Source organism: Entelurus aequoreus, linkage group LG05, assembly GCF_033978785.1.
Source record: "Entelurus aequoreus isolate RoL-2023_Sb linkage group LG05, RoL_Eaeq_v1.1, whole genome shotgun sequence".
NCBI classification, from domain to species: Eukaryota; Metazoa; Chordata; class Actinopteri; order Syngnathiformes; family Syngnathidae; genus Entelurus; species Entelurus aequoreus.
The window spans coordinates 54669669-54687443 of NC_084735.1; the positions used below are offsets into that span (position 1 = coordinate 54669669).

Genomic DNA, 17775 nt, shown 5'->3' on the forward strand with positions numbered 1-17775 from the left:
AGAGAGAGAGAGAGAGAGAGAGAGAGAGAGAGAGAGAGAGAGAGAGAGAGAGAGAGAGAGAGAGAGAGAGAAGCGCGGTGGCACCGGGGCTTAGTGTGTTTGCCTCACAATATGAAGGTCCTGGGTTCGATCCTGGGCTCGGGATCTTTCTTTGTGGAGTTTGCATGTTCTCCCCGGGTTCCCTCCGGGTACTCCGGCTTCTTCCCACCTCCAAAGACATGCACCTGGGGATAGGTTGATTGGCAACATTAAATTGGCCCTAGTGTGTGAATGTGAGTGTGAATGTTGTCTGTCTATCTGTGTTGGCCCAGCGATGAGGTGGTGACTTGTCCGGAGTGTACCCCGCCTACCGCCCGTGTGCAACTGAGATAGGCTCCAGCACCCCCCGTGACCCCGAAAGCGACAAGCGGTAGAAAATGGATGGATGGATGTGTGTGTGTGTGTGTGTGTATATATATATATATATATATATATATATATATATATATATATATATATATATATATATATATATATATATATATATATATATATATATATGTATGTATATATATATATATATATATATTATATATATATATATATATATATATATATATATATATATATATATATATATATATATATATATATATATATATATATATATTAGGGGTGTAACGGTACGTGTATTTGTATTGAACCGTTTCGGTACGGGGGTTCTGGTTCGGTTCGGAGGTGTACCGAACGAGTTTCCACACGGACATATTAAGTAGCGTAACGCACCATTAATTGATTTACGTGGACCTCGACTTAAACAAGTTGAAAAACTTATTCGGGTGTTACCATTTAGTGGTCAATTGTACGGAATATGTACTGAACTGTGCAATATACTAATAAAAGTTTCAAACAATCAAAAAAGCACGTTGTGTAAACAATGCACACCAAGGCACAACACACCGCATGCTAGCAGCTAACGGGCTACGATAGACTGACCATACGTCCTCTTTTCACCGGACATGTCCTCTTTTGCGGAGCTGTCAGGGCAGAGTTTCTTAAATGCCTCAAATGTCCGGCATTTTGAGTTAGGGTTGCGTGTATTTTCAATGTACGTTCAGGGTTAAGAAGGGCTTAAAAACAAAACAAATTGTCCGTGCAGCAGCATTCGTGAGGGAGGGGCAGAGACAGAGAGAGTGAGAGAGTTATGATAAACGCGCATGCGTCGCCAGGCTCTGCTTTTTATCCATAGATTTATCAGATTTAATTTTTTATTATCTATAGCAGTGGTGTCAAAAGTGTGCCCCGGAGTCCATTTGCGGCCCACAGCTAATGTTTTAAAGGCCCACGGCACATTCTAAAAATACTATTAAAATAAACAAAAACATAACAAAAGTTAAATAAAAAAGCTTAAAGGTTAAATGTAATTTAGAAAAAGTTGCAATGTTGACTAATAAAACCTAGCTGTTTTTTTTCTTTCAAACTGTCATTGCTCAAAACATAATATTGATTATTTTCAGATCTAACACTCATAAAAACAAATTTACGTACAACTATGGTTGACACACGGCTTAGCCATTTTGGTATTCTATGCATTGAGTCCAAACTTGAACATGGATGATTTTATTAACAGGTTTGCCTGCCAACACAAGAACAGGTGAATTCATCTGTTTTGAACGTTATTTCAGTCCCAACGTCTTTTGTTATGCCCCCGTAATTTTAGTTAATTCCAGTTAATTTGTTTTTGCCAAATACTCTTAAAGGCACACTGTGTTATATTTTTAAATGATTCTGTTGCCACCAATGTAAAGAGTGGCTTTGAATTAGGACCTAATCTGTTGAAATGTAAATAAAGGTTTAAGAATGTTACAGTTTTACTTTATTAAAGAGGAAAGTTGATATACTGTATTAGTATGTTGCAAGTTTTCCGACATACTGTAATAGTTTAATACTTTGCAATGTTGTTTATTGTCAGCAATTGTTTTACAAGAAGATTCACTCCATTCTTGGTGGTGTTAACAGTGGTAAACTACTATAGTAGCTACAGCTGCTCCTGGGGCAGACTGACTGTTATATGTGTGCCACCTCTGCAGAACTAGGTGCCACTCCTCCGTCACGTGGTCAAAACACTCCTCTCCTACACTGGTCGAGCTTGGCAAAATGAAAATGGCAACCTCGCTGAACTTTTCATGTCCTGGGCTGCGAGCCAGTGCAGTCCAAGCATACCAGAGCTAACTGAGCTCGGGTTTCCGGCACCTTGAGCATGCACGAAGGTACACGCATGGAAGCACGCGGGGGCTCAAGGTGACGAGCCCTGCACAGACTTTTCCTCCCCTGCTCACGCTGTGACTTTCCAGATTGCTAAAGCTGACGGCTCGCCCACTTTGACTTCACAGCTCGTTAAGACTCACGCTCCTGTACGTCCTTCATTCTCTCCTCTGCAACCTCCTGTTCCTGTTTTCCTGCCTAGACTGGCAAGAGCCCGCCTTCAGACCTCCCTCCTCCCACCCGTGACTGTTGCTCCCACTGGAGGTGACAGCATCTTGAATCCGCTTCCTGAGGGGGGCTAGTGCTAGTAGCTGTGCGACTCGGAAGGCACAGCTTTGTCCACCGTGGCCGCCACTTCATGTACATCCTCCTGCAAGGCCTCTGCTGCCAGTGACCCGTCCAGCGAGACCTCTGCTGCCAGCTACTGGTCCAGTGAGGCCGCCACCTCCTGCACGGCCCCCGCCGCCTTTCCTGCGTCCAGCCTAGTTGCCATCTCCTGCACGACCTCGGTCCCCAGCTCGAACTCCGGTGGGTCTGCCAACGCCGCCATCTCCTCCAGTGGGTTTACCGACGCCGCCATCCTCACCAATGGGTCTGCCGTCCACCAGCGAGCCTGCCGACGTCAACATTTTTGGTTCACTTCCTGTCCTGTGCTTTTTATTTTTATTTCTAGTTTTGTTGGTGTTTTTCCGTAACCGCTTCACATCTTTCTCTGACAACTGATCCACATACCGATGTACTACTAGTGGACGCTTCTCCTGCCGCACGTCTTGCGTTGTAAGCTTGTCTGTGTTCCAGCAGTCTGTTTATTATTTTTGTAGCCTGTTTTGTTTCATTTGTAAAGCCTCCTTATGCCTCCAGAGCACTTCCCAATTTTTGCGTTTTGATTTGTGAAGTCTCCATATTAAATACTTTAACCTGCCTGCTGCCTCCTCAGTTTCATGTATCCTGGGAACGCGCCAGTATTCACCATCATGGGTTCCGAGCATCACACAAACTTTCTTTTGATAACAAAGTCGATGTACCTATGGCTACCAAATTTACATTGCAGTGTAACCATTAGGGGTGTGGGAAAAAATCGATTCGAATTCGAATCACGATTCTCACGTTGTGCGATTCAGAAATGATTCTCTTTTTTAAAAAATCGATTTTTTATTCATTTATTTATTTTATTTATTTTTTCATTAATCAATCCAACAAAACAATACACATCAATACCATAACAATACAATTCAATTCCAAAACCAAACCCGACCCAGCAACACTCAGAACTGCAAAAAACAGAGCAATTGAGAGGAGACACAAACACGACAGAACAAACCAAAAGTAGTGGAACAAAAATGAATATTATCAACAACAGTATCAATATTAGTTACAATTTCAACATAGCAGTGATTAAAAATCCCTCATTGACATTATCATTAGACATTTATAAAAATAAAAAAAATTAACAATAGTGTCACAGTGGCTTACTTTTACAAAAATCTACTACTCTGCTTGCATGTCAGCAGACTGGGGTAGATCCTGCTGAAATCCTATGTATTGAATGACTAGAGAATCGTTTTGAATCGGGAAAAAAATCGTTTTTGAATCGAGAATCGTGTTGAATTGAAAAAAAAATCGATTTTGAATCGGATCGTGACCCCAAGAATCGTTATTGAATCGAATCGTGGGACACCCAAAGATTCACAGCCCTAGTAGCCATCATATCATATCATAACGTATTATATCCCAGCAGCTCCAAATCAATGCTAATGATAGCATGCAACACTAATGTGTAAGTAAGTACTTATTACCACTATTGTACACTCAAAAGTCTTTGACAACCTCATTTAACATTAATTACATACGCGCTATTAATTCTGGGCAAGGAGTCGAAACTTACGATCCCACAAAATTAGAACACAACACACAAAACAAAGGTAGATAGAACCCACACTAACTACTGCTTTACTGTGGGGGGGAGGGGGGAATAAACAATAACTAACAATAAACATTCCACGAAAAAAAACTTCACTCTACAAAATGCAACGCAAAGGACGATGGGAACCCGGAACTCACTCAGGGCAACGGTCAAATCCAATGCAATCCATGTACAGTAAAGATAAATAATAACTTGGTCATTTTTCAACCGATTTTCGTGTGGTTGACCTTTTTTGTCAACATCAAAATGTGCATTGTCATTTCAAAAAACATTTAAGGAAAAAAGAATCAAAAACTATACTGTATTTATCATTGAAACCATAGTCTGTCAATGCTCGGCTGTATATCGTCAGAGTACTTGCTGTTGTGAATAATTGTTATTTACATGATTATAAAATAATTGTTAAAGTTATGTGCTTGTTGTCAACACATTTGCTGTTCTTTGTTTCCGTGTATAGAAATAGTCATTGTGTGTGAGTATTTTACTTAACTGCTTCTCAAATAATATTTATGTTAAACTGTCAGTGAGTAGAGTCTTGTGTGTAAGACACTCGCGTCCTTGCTTTCACTTTAACTATCAGATTAATGCAAGAGCAGCAAGAGTTGTCACCTAAAACTGTATCACTCTGTAATAATTATAATTCAATCAATCAATCAATGTTTATTTATATAGCCCTAAATCACAAGTGTCTCAAAGGGCTGCACAAGCCACAGCGACATCCTCGGTACAGAGCCCACATACGGGCAAGGAAAAACTCACCCCAGTGGGACGTCGATGTGAATGACTATGAGAAACCTTGGAGAGTACCGCATATGTGGGTAACACAATTATGACTGTCACATAATTTAAGTGCATTAAATATATTTTATATGTTAAATTAAGTAATTCAGATCATGCTATAGACAAGTGGCATATTCTTCGAGCTCTTGTAATAACTTAACAGAGTCAATTTTTTGGAAGAAGTCAAATACCTAGTCACTAACTCGAGACTCGACTTGGATTTGGGATAAAATATGTGAGATTTGCTTGAAATTTGCAATACATTGACTTAGTCCCACCTCTGCTTAATCAACTGGGCATGCGCAATTACAAGAAAATGAGAGTGGAGAAAAGCAAAAACTACCTGCCACGCAGACAGAAAAGCAAGCCCAAATGAGCAACTACAGCTTCATAAACAAGACTAATTAAAACTACTCTGACAAGCACAACGTATCTAAAAATGTACTTAGACAAATGTCATGGCATAAATGTAGAGAAAATACACAAGAACTGGGACAAAGCTTTGTCGAACACTCCCAAAATATTGGGGCGTAGGATAACTGAGGTATCACAGAAAAATTGATATTGTATGCGTATCAATTAACCAATAATATGTTCTTATCCACATAGGGGCCTACATCGGTTGCTTCCTGCACAGTGCCAGCAAGCGAGCCCTCGGAGGAATTCTGCTGTATGACCTGCGGAAAATGACCAGCTCTCTGTGTCAAGACACCTGCTCAGAAAGGTAACACTTTCTCTCTGAGACCACAGAGACCTGCTGTTCCACTAAATACTCCGGCTCTTAGTCGTCCTCATGAAAGCCTCCTGTGTGTTGAGCCAGGTGGCTCGGTGACAGTAAAAGATGAGGCGGGGGGAGAAGTGAGTGCATTTAAAGCCGGATCTGTTGCCAAAATAAGAGGGGCTGTGTGTGTGTGTGTGTGTGTGTGTGTGTGTGTGTGTGTGTGTGTGTGTGTGTGTGTGTGTGTGTGTGTGTGTGTGTGTGCGTGTGTGTGTGTGTGTGTGTGTGTGTGTGTTTGAAAATGAAGGAATGACACCAGTGGATGGAGCAGACGTCAGGTGTTTCCGTGAAGACACTTCATGACATTTCTGAGCCAAATGCATTAAAGTGTGGAGAGGCAGTTCTTTCAGAGCAAAAATCAAGAAAGGAATTGTCCTTTTAATACCTTAATACCTTAGATGGGAGCAGATTAGCGCTTCCATCACAAACAAACCTCCCCCACAGAGCCCGGTGGGCCCTCACTCACCCCGGGTCAGTGTGCATGGACGGAAATCGCGCTCATTACCTGAGCAGGGCAATTACAGACTAAAAGTAAAAAGTCAAAGCCATATGTCAGGCAGCGTCTACAAGATGTAAGTAAAGGTCAGTTTTGATGAGGCCTTCACACAAAAACTGAGGATAAAGATGGTGGGAGCCAGCATGAGTCATATGGCTCATGATGTACTGTAAATATACTTGAAATAATGATTTCATCCCCTGCTGGTGTTCTGAACAGTCTATGTTATTATGTCAGGTTAATTGGAACATAGAGAGACAGAAGTTGAAAAAAAAACTCCAGAAAATAACATTTAATTAGTGCTGTAAAATGATTAATTTCTTTAAATCAGATTTTCACATTCTAGAACTGTGATTAATCATGATTAATCCCAGGTTATTATTTGCTTGCATAAATTCAAGTTGCCTAAGCAAATACCCCAATATCCGGATACAATGTCATGCAGGAACAATTTTTAAATGTTTTACTGAACTGCAAGCCATTGATTTGCTCAAAACTTAGTAACAGTGAGTATAGTAAGAAGAAAGCACATTTTGAAAGTATTTGTTATATATATATATATAGTACAGTATTTTAATAAAAAGTTAATAAATAAATTTACTCTTGCTTAGTTTGACCAGTTGTTTAAACCAACACCCATATTTACCAGCGCTGATCTCTATTTTGTAGAAACTACGACGGTAGTTGACGACACAAACAACATTTTGCAGCAGTAGGTCTTCACAGATGTTAAGTGGCCTCCATGTGGTGGATGTCCTTTTAGAAGGGACATTTTTTAATGTATCCGTGCTAAACGTATGTAAACTCAGCCAGCATACCCAGCAGGCACAAGACATTAAAACAACGTTGAGAACTTCTTGAATTAGGTCCTGACGTTGAGCAACTTAAACATAACGTTGAAACAACATGCTTTTTGACAACTGTTAATCAATGTTGGGTTCTGATCTTCATTTGACCATTGAATTTTGGTCATTTCCCAACCAATATTCTACAACACAAATACAACGTTGGTTGTGACGTTGATTTGACCTTTGGAATTTGGTCATTTCCTAGCCAACAACGTGTATCCAACGTTGGACATCAACGTTGTGTCAATTTATAAATACAACTATTTTGCAACGATGTTTCAAAGTCAGTTTTATAGGACACGTATGTATAATCAACGTTGTATCAATGTATTGTGTCTGCTGGGTAGTTTGTTGTCCTCTGTTTTCTGTCCATGTAGCATTCATGCTAGTGACGCCATCCTCACGTTAATGTTCGACTTTACGATGCTATTCTAAACTTTATATGAGAATGTTTGTCGATGCAATACTATTTACTGGGTACACCGGATAAAAAAAAAAAAATCACAGTTTGGATCGTATCACAGTTTTGAGTCACGGATCAGATCATTTTTCAGGTCAGCAGAAAAAAATGATAAGACAAGTGTGTCCATTTGTCCATTAAATACCGACAACACTCAACTCAAAATGTCCAATAAGGGCATTTTATTGATATGAAAACAACTTAAAGTGCAATATAAGACATACTACCCTTTTCTTTTAAAAATAAACAATTAATTTTAAAAAAATATATAATAAATTATATCGTTAAACATGGAGAATGAACTAAAAGCTGGCCTATGTCCACATCATTGAAAAAGAAGAAAATGAAAAAAAAGTATACCTGAACTTATCATTTTAAATTATTTTTCAAAAAGATAAGGATGCCCACACTGACTGGTGAAAGTGTAGGTCGATGTCCCCTTGTAGAAAACACCCTCTCGCTCGACATTGAAGTGCCAGGCAGGGCGAGATAGCATCTTGTCATCATGGAAATGTGAGGGTATTTCCAGTTGTGATGGGATATTAGAATTGGGTCTCTCTAACTTCCACTCAGCCACTGCTTCTGTCAGTACCTGCGTCAGATGTGTGCCTGTGTGTCTCTCATAAAAGGGCAGCACAGGGCTTGTCATCTCCCACTCCACAGTGATGTAGTGAGCAGTAAAAGTTACAAAGCTTTCTGTTGCCCTATCTAAAGTTATTTCGGAGTTTGTTTTGCAAAGCACATTGCTCTAACTATCATCATACTGGTGTGTGACAAGATCACTGCCTGTGCAATGTGCGCCACCTTTTGGTGGTCAAAACAAACACTGAGATATTTTTTTTAAACTATTATTAATCACATGTGTTAACGCGTTAACGTTGAAAGCTCCACATTAGATACAACCCCTGGCAAACATACTGAAATCACCAGACTTGGAGGATGTCCTTTCAGTTGTTTAATTTTGTAGTTAAAAAAACAGATAACTTTAGTTGTTTCAAATGACAACGTATTGACTTTAAGAAATCAAGAAAATATACGGTGGTAGTCAGTAAGAGTTTAATTTTTAGATGAAGCGGAGTGAAAAAATTAATGGAATCTGTGGGGGGGACGTGGCCTGCAGACCTGCAGCAAAGCGGGGTGTGCCAGGGCCAGCTTCGAGATCAGCGACAGGTGCATAGATGACACAGCTGTGAGTGTTTGTCTGATCACCTATCGCTCTGTTAAAGGCAGCAGTCGGGAAGGAGAAGGGTGGTTGATGGTGGAGAGGGAGCGCAACAACTGCGAGAAATAATGACTAACAGAAACTGTTTATTGAAAAATAAATTGTTGTTCACAACGATGAAAGAGGCAGTCATGTCCATACTTGGTGGTCCAAAGAACCCAGAGAAGCAAGAGCCCCACAGAATCATGAAAAACAAACAAACAAAAACACCCCAACACTACTTTGTTGCACCACCTCTGGCTTTTATAATAGCTTGCAGTCTCTGAGACATGGACTTAAAAAGTGACAAACAGTACTCTTGTGCCAGCTTACTTTGATTGCTGTTGCCACATCAGCTTTGCATGTTGGAGTCTTGTCATGGACCATTTTCTTCAATTTCCACCTCAGATTTTCAATTGGATTGAGATCCGCACCATTTGCAGGCCAATACATTATCTTTCTTCAAGGAAATAGTTAACAGTTTTTGCTCTACGTGAAATTGCATTATCATTTTGAAAAATGATTTCATCATCCCCAAACATCTTTTCGATTGACTGAATAAGAAAAGTGTCCAAAATGTAGATGTAAATTTGTGCATTTATTGAAGCTGTAATGACAGTCAACTCCCCAGTGCCATTACATGACATGCAGCCCCAGATCATTAATGACTTTGGAAATGTGCATGTTTTCACAGTTGTCTTCATAAATCTCATTGGAACGGCACTTAACAAAAGTTCCAGCATCCTCACTTTGCCCAATGAAGATTTGTGATTCATCACTGAATATGACTTTCGTCCAGTCATCCATAGTCCACGATTGCTTTACTTAGCCCACTGGAGCGTAGTTTTTTTCTGTTTAGTTGTGTTAATGGCAGCTTTTGTTTAGCGTTTCTGTATTTAAATCACAGACGGTTTCTTATAGTTTGGTGACTCCAGCTTCGCCCCATTTGTTCCTCATTTGTTTTGCTGTCTATTTTCTGTTTTCAAGACGTATTGCGTTAAGTTTTTTCCGTCTTGACACTTGGCATTTTCCTTGGTCTACCAGTGTGCTTGCCGTATACAACTTTCCAATGTTGTTTGTACTTGGTCTAGATGCAGCTGACTGAGAGCAGTCAACATCTTTTGCAACATTGCGTGATGATTTACCTTCTCTCCTCTGTTTCAATTGGCATCTCTCGTGTTGGAGCCATGATTCCTGTTCATCCACCTTGTGCAACAGCTGTCCAAGGTGTGAACATTCCTTTACTTAACTGCAGACTAATAAACACCCATTTAATCTGATGCAGGTGCTAGATTTTTAAATAAAAATGTACAGGGTGATTACACTTTTTTTTTTCTCAAAATTGAGTGATTTCATCATTTTTCACTCTGCTTGATCTAAATATGAAACTATTACGGACTACCAAAACGTATATTCTTTTTTTTTTTCTTTGAAAGGGGTGGGGGTAGTGGTTTTGACCAAATTAAACAACTGAATGAACATTGTCCAAGTCTGGTGATTCCATATTTTTTTCCAGGTGTTAGAGTGGAAGTAAATATTTGATCCCCCATTTACCAGCAGGCATTGTTGATTTGAGTTGAGTTGAGTTTGAGTTTATTTGGAACATGCAAGCATACAACATGATGCATCACAATTTCCAGTTTCTCTTTTCAACATGTTCGAAAAGGAGTAGGAAGAAGCAGAGCTTATTTAATCCTACCCCTTTTCTTTGACATAACAGTTGCTAAAACTTTTGTTCACTTCCTGTTCTCAATTTATTCACAATATACTCCATAAGTAATCACAATAAAAATAAATAAATAAATAATAATTGGTGAAGATATATGATATATGATGAGATGAGTAAGATTATGTTGAATATTGTAATTGTAATCGATCAAATCGGTATTCATATGGATAGATACCACTTTTTCACTTCTGATACAATACCCATATTGGAGCCTTGAGTATAATCCAAATCTAAAATTCCAATACAATATCATACTTATATTTATTATTTTGTTGTGTGGAATAATACAACATGTTTGATCAGTTGAAATCAGTCAAACAGAACAATGCTAGGTATGAAAAACATTAACCTCTTTAGTATTAACTCTGTAACAAAACGCACCCACCTACCGCGGGTGTTGCTGCCACAATCTGGTAGGACCTGATAGTCATTAATATATACTGTAAATAATTAATAAAGTAAATATGTATATGATCCACTTATTCGATATAATATCACTGCTCTGCAGAACTTTGTTGTAGAAATCTGCCTCCATTTGACACTCACGTTTGCGTAGCAGAGCTTCCTATGGTCACCCTAGTAACCCGCATGTCACTCAAAGGTGCAGATATTAACCACTGGAATAGTTTCTACAGTTTGAAAATATCCAGTGGGCCGCATTGAAGTGTTTATTATGTTGTATTGTGCCAAGGTAGCCCAATTAACTGTTTTTTTATGCCGTTTTGCAAGACCTGTGTCACGTGACTTAAAATTCATTGGCTGGTTCTGACAGGATCAATTGCTTCAGTCTTAATTTACTGGAAGTGAGTCTTGCTTTTTGAAGCTGAACATTTTTCGACAATTAATTTTTCAGCACTGAATTTTTTTACATTGACTTTTTATAAGCTGAATTTATTGCACTGATTTTTTTTCTACACTGAATTTTTAAACACACACATTTTGCTAAGAAATTGCCAGCAGTTCACAAAATTCAAACGCCAAAAATTCTATTGCATAAATTCAGTGTCAAAAATAAGCTTTCGTAAAAAAGACACACACAGAGGTGGGTAGAGTAGCCAGAAATTGTACTCAAGTAAGAGTACTGTTACTTTAGAGATTTATTACTCAAGTAAAAGTAAGGAGTAGTCACCCAAATATTTAATTGAGTAAAAGTAAAAAGTATGTTGTGAAAGAACTACTCAAGTACTGAGTAACTGATGAGTAACCTGTTCGTTTAATGATTACGGCAACAAATAATGCACAAAAACATAAAAATAACAATGAACAATTTCAGAGCCAGGAATATCTCTTAAGCAACTAAATTGAGCCACAATAACTTAACAGCACCATAGGCTCAGTAGGCATTGATTGGTTGATTGATTGAAACTTGTATTAGTAGATTGCACAGTACAGTACATATTCCGTACAATTGACCACTAAATGGTAGCACCCCAATAAGTTTTTCAACGTTAATCAATTACTTAATAAATGACCAAGTCGAGGTGATCTACCTCATATATACATATCATATATATATGTGTATATATATATATATATATATATATATATATATATATATATATATATATATATATATATATATATATAAATATATATATATATATATATATATATATATATATATATATATATATATATATATAAATATATATATATATATATATATATATATATATATATATATATATATATATATATATATACAGTATATACACATATATATATATATACAGTATATACACATACATATATATATATATATATATATATATATATATATATATATATATATATATATATATATATATATATATATATATATATATATATATATGTATATATATATATATATACACTACCGTTCAAAAGTTTGGGGTCACCCAAACAATTTTGTGGAATAGCCTTCATTTCTAAGAACAAGAATAGACTGTCGAGTTTCAGATGAAAGTTCTCCATTTTGAGCGTTTAATTGACCCCACAAATGTGATGCTCCAGAAACTCAATCTGCTCAAAGGAAGGTCAGTTTTGTAGCTTCTGTAACGAGCTAAACTGTTTTCAGATGTGTGAACATGATTGCACAAGGGTTTTCTAATCATCAATTAGCCTTCTGAGCCAATGAGCAAACACATTGTACCATTAGAACACTGGAGTGATAGTTGCTGGAAATGGGCCTCTATACACCTATGTAGATATTGCACCAAAAACCAGACATTTGCAGCTAGAATAGTCATTTACCACATTAGCAATGTATAGAGTGTATTTCTTTAAAGTTAAGACTAGTTTAAAGTTATCTTCATTGAAAAGTACAGTGCTTTTCCTTCAAAAATAAGGACATTTCAATGTGACCCCAAACTTTTGAACGGTAGTGTATATATATATATATATATATATACATATATACTTATATATATCAGTGGCGTGCAGTCACTAGAGGCAGGGGAGGCATGCCTCACCTGCCATCATGGAAAGAAAAAAAAAGTAAAAAGAAAAAAAAAAACATTAAATTGTTATATGTATCCAGTGATTATACTAAAGTTATTTTCCATTTAACTTCACCAGTTTTAGATTATTTTTATTTTTATTTTCACATTTGCCGTTCAAATACTGAGAAGAGACGGTGCGGTGTCAGCAGCCAGTTGAGGCACGTCACTGCATTGTGCCTCGCCCTCAACATGGATTGTGCGCAATGACTCGGCTAACTGCTGGCCTGCTGTGCAGTGAGACCGTATTGCTATATGAATTATATTATACATTTCCATAGTTTAGTTAGCTGAGGTATATAATGTACAGTGTATTTTGTCAACAGCTGTATGTGTGTAACGTATTTTTAGTGCTGAGCGATCATAAAACTGCTGCCAAGACACACTGTGTGAAGCTCGTCTCATAACCCCGCCTCCTGGTGCCGGTTAACACTCCCGCCGCAGAATGCATCGCCCGACGGGAGCGCCACACCAACCAAAGCCCACACCCAAACCCTCCACGTGCAAGACCGAATCCACCCAAAAAAAGTCACTTAACAAGAAGCCAAAAAGTGCAAAAACAACAATGCTCGCGCGGCGCGCCGGAGGAGCCGTGAACAGGGACACAACATTAGGTACACCTGCAGAATGCAGCGCGGATTTCATATTTCATTCATTCACAACGCTCCCGCATTTATAAGTAAAGGTAAGACCATAATAACATCAATCAATCAATCAATCAATGTTTATTTATATAGCCCTAAATCACAAGTGTCTCAAAGGGCTGTACAAGCCACAACGACATCCTCGGTACAGAGCCCACATACGGGCAAGGAAAAACTCACCCCAGTGGGACGTCGGTGAATGACTATGAGAAACCTTGGAGAGGACCGCATATGTGGGTAACCCCCCCCCCCTCTAGGGGAGACCGAAAGCAACGGATGTCGAGTGGGTCTGACATAACATTGTGAAAGTCCAGTCCACAGTGGATCCAACACATCAGCGGGAGTCCAGTCCACAGCGGGGCCAACAGGAAACCATCCCGAGCGGAGACGGGTCAGCAGCGCAGAGATGTCCCCAACCGATGCACAGGCTAGCGGTCCACCCGGGGTCCCGGCTCTGGACAGCCAGCACTTCATCCATGGCCACCGGACCTATGCAACTCCCCCTCGCAAGGGACAGGGGAGAAGAGGAGAGAAGAAAAGAAACGGCAGATCAACTGGTCTAAAAAAGGGGGGGTCTATTTAAAGGCTAGATTATACAAATGAGTTTTAACATGTTTTTAATTAAATGTGCTTTATTGTGTGCTACAGTTTGTAAGTGTAAAGTTAAAGTTAGGTTAAAGTACCAATGATTGTCACACACACACTAAGTGTGGTGAAATTTGTACTCTGCATTTGACCCATCCCCTTGTTCACCCCCTGGGAGGTGAGGGGAGCAGTGGGCAGGAGCGGCACCGTGCCTGGGAATAATTTTTGGTGATTTAACCCCCAATTCCAACCCTTGATGCTGAGTGCCAAGCAGGGAAGAATGCTGGTATGAGCTTTTAAACATAACCCGTTAACTGCTGCCAATCAAATTGTGAATAAGATACTCTTTAGGGTTCATATGTTTGTAAATCTGACTGTGATAAAGTCAGTGCCTCACCTGACATGAACGTCACCGCACGCCACTGATATATATATATATATATATATATATATATATATATATATATATATATATATATATATATATATATATATATATATATATATATATATATATATATATATATATACATATATATATATATATATATATATATATATATATATATATATATATATATATATATATATATATATATATATATATATACACATTTATATATACAGTATATAATTTATATTTATTTATTTTGCCGTTTTTGTTCACATGTTAAAGGTGTTTTAATGAATATACATGCATGTTTAACATATAGATTCCTATCTTTCATGAAGACAAGAATATAAGTTGGTGTATTACCTGATTCTGATGACTTGCATTGATTGGAATCAGACAGCAGTGCTGATAACGTCCACGTTTTCAAATGGAGGAGAAAAAAAGTTCCTCCTTTCTGTCCAATACCACATGAAAGTGGTTGGTTTTTGGCATCTTATTTGTCCAGCTTCCATAGTCGTTTTTATCCACTTTACAAGAAATACATTGGCGGCAAACTCCGTAGCTTGCTAGCTTGTTTGCGCTGGCTTTCGGAGACTCTTATTTTGTTAGCGCAGGCGCGATGGAGCGGCACTTTTATTGTGAAGACAGGAACTGTGCGGTCAGTCTTTAGGCTTTTGACGGGAAGTACGGTTGAAATAAAAAATGTATTTTTTACTTCACACTTTTGATTGATTGATTGAAACTTTTATTAGTAAATTGTACAGTACAGTACACATTCCGTACAATTGACCACTAAATGGTAACACCCGAATACGTTTTTTCAACTAGTTAAAGTTGGGGTCCACGTGTGACGGTCATGTGACCGCCAGGCTCTGTTTGATTGGTCCAACATCACCAGTGACTGCATTTGATTGATGAAACGCAGGCATGCGCTAGATCAGGGGTGGGCAATTAATTTTTACCGGGGGCCGCATGAGCAACCCGAGCACTGCTGGAGGGCCACACCGACAATATTTCAATTAAATTTTGCTTAAATTATTTTTGATATACCGTAAAATAAAAAATAATAATATTTTCCTTTAACCTAACTTATCTTTATTCAAAAGCAGATGGCTTTTGATGGTTTTATTTTTAACACTTTCTTACACAACGCTTCCTGATGTGTAATACCATGCAAAAATTTAAATTTCTGTCACTTTACCCTGCATCCTCTTTGTTGTGAACGTAGCACGCCTGCAAGGTGATTGGCGAAGAAGGAGGAAGCGTTGCTGTTGTGGAAATGAGGAGTGAGGATAGCTGTGCGTGTGGAAAGAACGAGATAAGTTGAGCTGTGTTAGTATAGGTTGCTCAATAAAAGTTTAAAAAGAGCGTCAGACTTGGTGTGCACTTCTTCTGGACGCTACAATTGATGTCAGAAGTGGGATGAAATGCCTCCCAGTTCGCCTTGCCATCAAACCTGGGAGTCTTCATTGAGGGCGGAATTCCCCCATGGCACCTGTAGACACTGCCTCTCTCTCTGTCTCTCTCTGTCTCTGTCTCTCTCTCTCTCTCTCTCTCTCTCTCTCTCTCTCTCTGCGGCGAGCTCCTCACGTGGCACGTACCTCTCGATGACGTAGCAGGCTGCGCACACAATTAAGCAGCGCAGTATGCGCAAAGTTTTACTTCTGCCACCAATTGTAGCGTCCAGAAGAAGTGCACACCAAGTCTGACGCTCTTTTTAAACTTTTATTGAGCAAGCTATACTAACACAGCTCAACATATCTCGTTCCTTCCACACGCACGACTCCTCACTCCTCATTTACGCAACTCAAGACAACATCAACTTCAGCAGGTGGTTACACTATATTCTTCAAACACAGCAACATGTGTACTACAAATTAAGCACACGGCTTTGCCTTTACTTGGCAGTCCATGTCTTGTTGAAAACACGCCATTCGTCATCACCTTTTCTTTTTTTAGCGTCTCGGGGATAACCGGGCATCACTTGTCGCTTCACTAACTACACGCCCATAAATGACACTTTTCAAAATAAAAGCAGCACAGTTGTATTGCACACACGACATAGATGTTTTTTTAAATGTATTTTGTAATTTGTGATTGCCGCTGCGCGCACAAGCATACGTCCACAGGAAGTCATACAAATAACGCTTTTCAAAACAAAAGCAGCACCGTTGTATTGCACACTCGAGATAGATACTTTTTAAAATGTATTTTGTAATTTATGATTGGCCTCACGTGGGCCGGACAGGGACGTACAAAGGGCCGGATGCGGCCCGCAGGCCGCAGAATGCCCGGGTCTGCGCTAGATTCTACTTTGAAGGTCTGTCTGACAAACCAAAACAAACAATGCATGCATTAAATCAGTAGCGAGTAGCGAGCTGAATGTAGATAAATGGAGCGGAGTAAAAGTTTCTTCTCTATAAATATACTCAAGTAAAAGTAAAAGTATGTTGCTACTCTTAGAAGTACAATTTATCCCAAAAGTTACTCAAGTAGCTGTAACGGAGTAAATGTAGCGCGTTACTACCCACCTCTGGACACACATTAAAGGCCTACTGAAACCCACTACTACCGACCACGCAGTCTGATAGTTTATATATCAATGATGAAATCTTAACATTGCAACACATGCCAATACGGCCGGGTTAACTTATAAAGTGCAATTTTAAATTTCCCGCGAAACTTCCGGTTGAAAACGTCTATGTATGATGACGTATGCGCGTGACGTCAGTAGTTAAACGGAAGTATTCGGACACCATTAAATCCAATACAAAAAAGGTCTATTTTCATCTCAAAATTCTACAGTATTCTGGACATCTGTGTTGGTGAATCTTTTGCAATTTGTTTAATGAACAATGAAGACTGCAAAGAAGAAAGTTGTAAGTGGGATTGGTGTATTAGCGGCGGACTACAGCAACACAACCAGGAGGACTTTGAGATGGATAGCAGACGCGCTAGCCGCCGACCTCACCTTGACTTCCTTCGTCTCCGGGCCGCCGACCGCATCTATGATCGGGTGAAGTCCTTTGTCGCGCCGTCGATCGCTGGAACGCAGGTGAGCACAGGTGTTGATGAGCAGATGAGGGCTGGCTGGCGTAGGTGGATAGCTAATGTTTTTGGCATAGCTCTGTGAGGTCGTTGCTAAGTTAGCTTCAATGGCGTCGTTAGCAACAGCATTGTTAAGCTTCGCCAGCCTGGAAAGCATTAACCAT

At 39.0% G+C, this 17775-nt stretch overlaps 1 protein-coding gene across 1 annotated transcript in view; it reads left to right on the forward strand.

Moving 5' to 3' along the window:
• The window catches only part of wscd1b (WSC domain containing 1b), a 182916-nt gene that overhangs the window by 88121 nt on the left and 77020 nt on the right, over nucleotides 1-17775 (forward strand). Inside the window, exon 3 of the mRNA XM_062048394.1 lies at nucleotides 5558-5672. Within this exon, the coding sequence (XP_061904378.1) occupies nucleotides 5558-5672 (115 nt within the window). The remainder of the gene's footprint in view (nucleotides 1-5557; nucleotides 5673-17775) is intronic.